Below are 3,438 nucleotides of genomic sequence, written 5' to 3' on the forward strand. Positions count from 1 at the left end.
CAGGTAAGACGGCTGCTGATCAGGTCACCCAGACAAAGAATACAGAAGCTGATCGACACCCTTGCTTGGAGAAGCCCAGCCGACCAAGAGATGACATGGCTTGCAGCGAGAATTGTGGAGCATCTCGCTAGCGACCTCAACCTTGCTCACTTTCCAGGAACATTGGATTGTATATCCTCCCTCCTCCACCACAAAACTCTCCATTTACCGTTTGTAACTGGGCAAAGGGGTGGTGGTGAAGGAATTGATAAGGATCTGCTTTTGCCGGGCTTGAGAATTCTAGAGAACCTGGCACACGACACACATAACTGCACACTGATATACAACTCCAGGGGTCTTCTTTCAAAAATTGTTGCGCCTGTCAGCTCCAACGAATTTGTAGAAGATACCAAGAGCAGCACTTCATGGACCAAGGTAGTTGAGGGATCACTCAAAGTGGTGAGCCGGCTCATGGGTTCTTCAGGAAGCACTGGCATAAAGATGCGCAGACTAATTGCGAACAATAGTAATGCAGTCAAAAACTTGGAGGCCATTCTGGAAATGGATATGAAGAGCAACAGTGGTATCATAGAGCTACAGATGCGAGCTCTAGAGGTTCTTACACAACTAGCCTTGTATCATCCAACAAGTGCTCCTTCTGTGATGAGAAGAGAAAAACTTATTGAGAGGGCGCTACACATCTTCCTTACTGCAGATTGGATGGAAGATTATTTGAAAGATGTAAAAAAGAAGATTGACAAACCAACTCCAAGCCAAAAAAATACTTCAGCAAGACCGTCAATGGGAACATTTAATAAGCTCTTTAAAAAGGTCATCAAAGAGAAGACGGCCAAACAAGTGAGAGAAGAGAAGATGAAAGAAGCTCAGGGAACTGCAGGCCGGCTTAAAGAAAAGGCTGGTGAAGCATTGGCCATGCTGTCCAGTGATTCAGAGGCTATCAAGAGCTTCACAGGATGCGATGATGATATCAATCGTCTTACTGAATTGCTCGACTGCAATATCAGGACCATTAAATGCAAAATAAGTACAACGGATACTGTGGAAATAGATATCAACACAGGCTGTCGTATTAGCGCAGGAGTCATCTTGAAGAATTTGAGCAACTACGTCAATGTACCAACCTTACGGAAGGTATGCCTGAACACACCAACTCCTACACGCCACAAGTACATGGAAGGGTGGGTGCTTGAGTTTAGAATTTATCTAATTATGCAACTTAAAAAATTTCTCACATATAAGTATGCATCATGTTATAACATTAGCACCAGAGAAATCTCATGCAAAAATATGATTATATTTGCTCTCTACAAGAAAGACAAGTGGTTGTTATTACCCTGCATCTTTTTTCGCATGGTATATTTGATCATATGTTTGTATGATTTTTTCTAGATGCTCATGTTAGAACATGATGCATATTAACTTTCTGAGAATGTTTTAAGATAGGTAATTAGGCAAGCAGAAACTTACTCACCCATCTTTGCATGTGCAAAATCCTCTTATTGAACTTTTTTTAGCTACAATAATATGTATGTATTTTTTTCTGAGGGCAAATATGTATGTATTTCATTGCAGGTATTCAAACAATTGCTTTCAGTAGAACAAGACGAGCCTTTTACTTCAGGATGCCCCAACGAGCAGTGTGGGGATAGGAGTCTGCAGGTGGAGCTGTTATCACTCGTCACAGCGATTCGTGCAAACACCAATCTTAATCTTCGAGAAACCTTACTTTCGCAGACGCCGCGGGATACCCTGGAAGACTTTGTGGTGAGGCTGAAGAAGATGGTGGAGGACAACATGTATGCCACCCCTGCATGCCTGGCGATACAAAAGCTTACTTGTGAGCTGGTTATAGAATTCATCAAGGATGATCAAAACGTCGAAATGATCGACAGACACAATATCGTTGCCACATTACTGGAGGCTTCAGAGGTGATGGACTGTCTTGAGAGCGACATGCTTTTCGCTGGTGTCGATCATGACTGCTATGGGGTTCCTCTGAAGCCTCTTTCTTCTGTTCTTGCTAAAAATGCCGAAGATCTTTTGACACAGAGGAGACAGGCTCTGGGTATCACTATCAACATTGGGCCTGCCAGTGCACCAATACCGTGATTGCTGCATCACAAAGTATCTTTGCATGTCAAGAACACTGGAACGGGTATTGAATTCTCGATGTGATGTATGCTTGTTGTTTTTTCTTCTTTTGTTTCCTTTGCGGATTTGTAATAATAACTGGCGCAGTGGGCATCTATATTGCAGCTGCTGGTGTATCAATTCAGCTTGGAGCTGCCAACTAATGTCCTGCTGAATGTTTATGCAGTTCTCACTTGTGTTCCAAGTGATTTTACTCGTGTTCAGCTACTTCACTACTGAAACTTGCCTAATTTTGTTTGTTACTATCTGTTGTCAATGTTGAGATATAAACTGGCAGAACTCATCTACTGACAGTAAATCTCAGCACAATGGCTTAAGTTGTAACTATCCGATGTTTTTCCTTCAGCAAGAAGTCAGGTATCAGTATCACTTGGAACAACTGAACTTTTTATCCCTGGGGTCTGTGGGCAATACACTTGGACGTCACAGCAACCTAACAACGAACATGTCAGGCTGTGCCGCTGCGTGGGGGACTGGGCCGAGCGCTGCAGCGTATCAGTAAGTTCAGACGAGCAAAAATCACTGACAGTCAGTCAATCAAGTTGGGGGTTGGACGCGATCCTGAAAGCAAGATCGCAAAAACAAGCAGATTCAGAGTGGATTGATGGAGCTTACCAGGCAGGCAGTCCGCGCGCCGACTCGAGCCGGGATGCTGCCCTACGCGCGGTCGCAGTTCGCACCGGCCGGACGCACGGGCACTGACGCCCGCCGCCGTCTGCCAATGCGCGCCACCCACGAGCACCAGATCCCCCGCCACGCTGTAGTCGCCCCCGTTTTGAGGATCTTCCTTCTTTGAAGGCTTTGACAACTTCACGGCCTATTTTTTTTTGTTTCAGACAACTTCACGGCCTAGTTTTTTTTTTCAGACAACTTCACGGCCTAGTTAGAAAACGGGGGAGCAACTAGTTAACGAGTGGTTCGGGAGCGCTCCGAGCGTGACAAGTGTCGCGCGCGGAGCGCTCCCGCAAGGGAAAACCAGTTAAGCGGTTGGTTCCCGGTTTTCCCTTTCCGGTTTGTGGTTTGGTGCATTTTGCAGTTTTATTCTCGAACTATTAGAATTTTCCGTTTTCTCTTTCCGCGCAAAAACACAAAAAAAAATACCGGCTCGCGCGGTTGGTTCCATGTTTCCCTTTTTGTTCCCATTATATTTCCGGGTAATGAAGATTTATGGGATAGTTACGGGCGGGGACTACCAACACTATCAAATGTCACCTTTCAAGTAAAGAAAAAAAACAACTTTTTAATGTAAAACAGCAGTCTCCAGAATCATTCAATCGTGTGACTTCT

General features: G+C 44.6%; 1 protein-coding gene across 1 annotated transcript; it reads left to right on the plus strand.

Moving 5' to 3' along the window:
• The first annotated feature begins 6 nt into the window (after positions 1-6).
• LOC123176752 (uncharacterized) lies at positions 7-2,344 on the plus strand. Its single transcript, XM_044590823.1, has 3 exons — positions 7-1,131; positions 1,573-1,659; positions 1,735-2,344. The coding sequence occupies exons 1-3, from the start codon at positions 91-93 to the stop codon at positions 2,107-2,109; spliced, it is 1,503 nt and encodes a 500-aa protein (XP_044446758.1). The 5' UTR covers positions 7-90; the 3' UTR covers positions 2,110-2,344.
• The last annotated feature ends 1,094 nt before the right edge of the window (positions 2,345-3,438 follow it).

This window comes from Triticum aestivum, unplaced genomic scaffold (assembly GCF_018294505.1).
Source record: "Triticum aestivum cultivar Chinese Spring unplaced genomic scaffold, IWGSC CS RefSeq v2.1 scaffold158541, whole genome shotgun sequence".
Taxonomy (NCBI): domain Eukaryota; kingdom Viridiplantae; phylum Streptophyta; class Magnoliopsida; order Poales; family Poaceae; genus Triticum; species Triticum aestivum.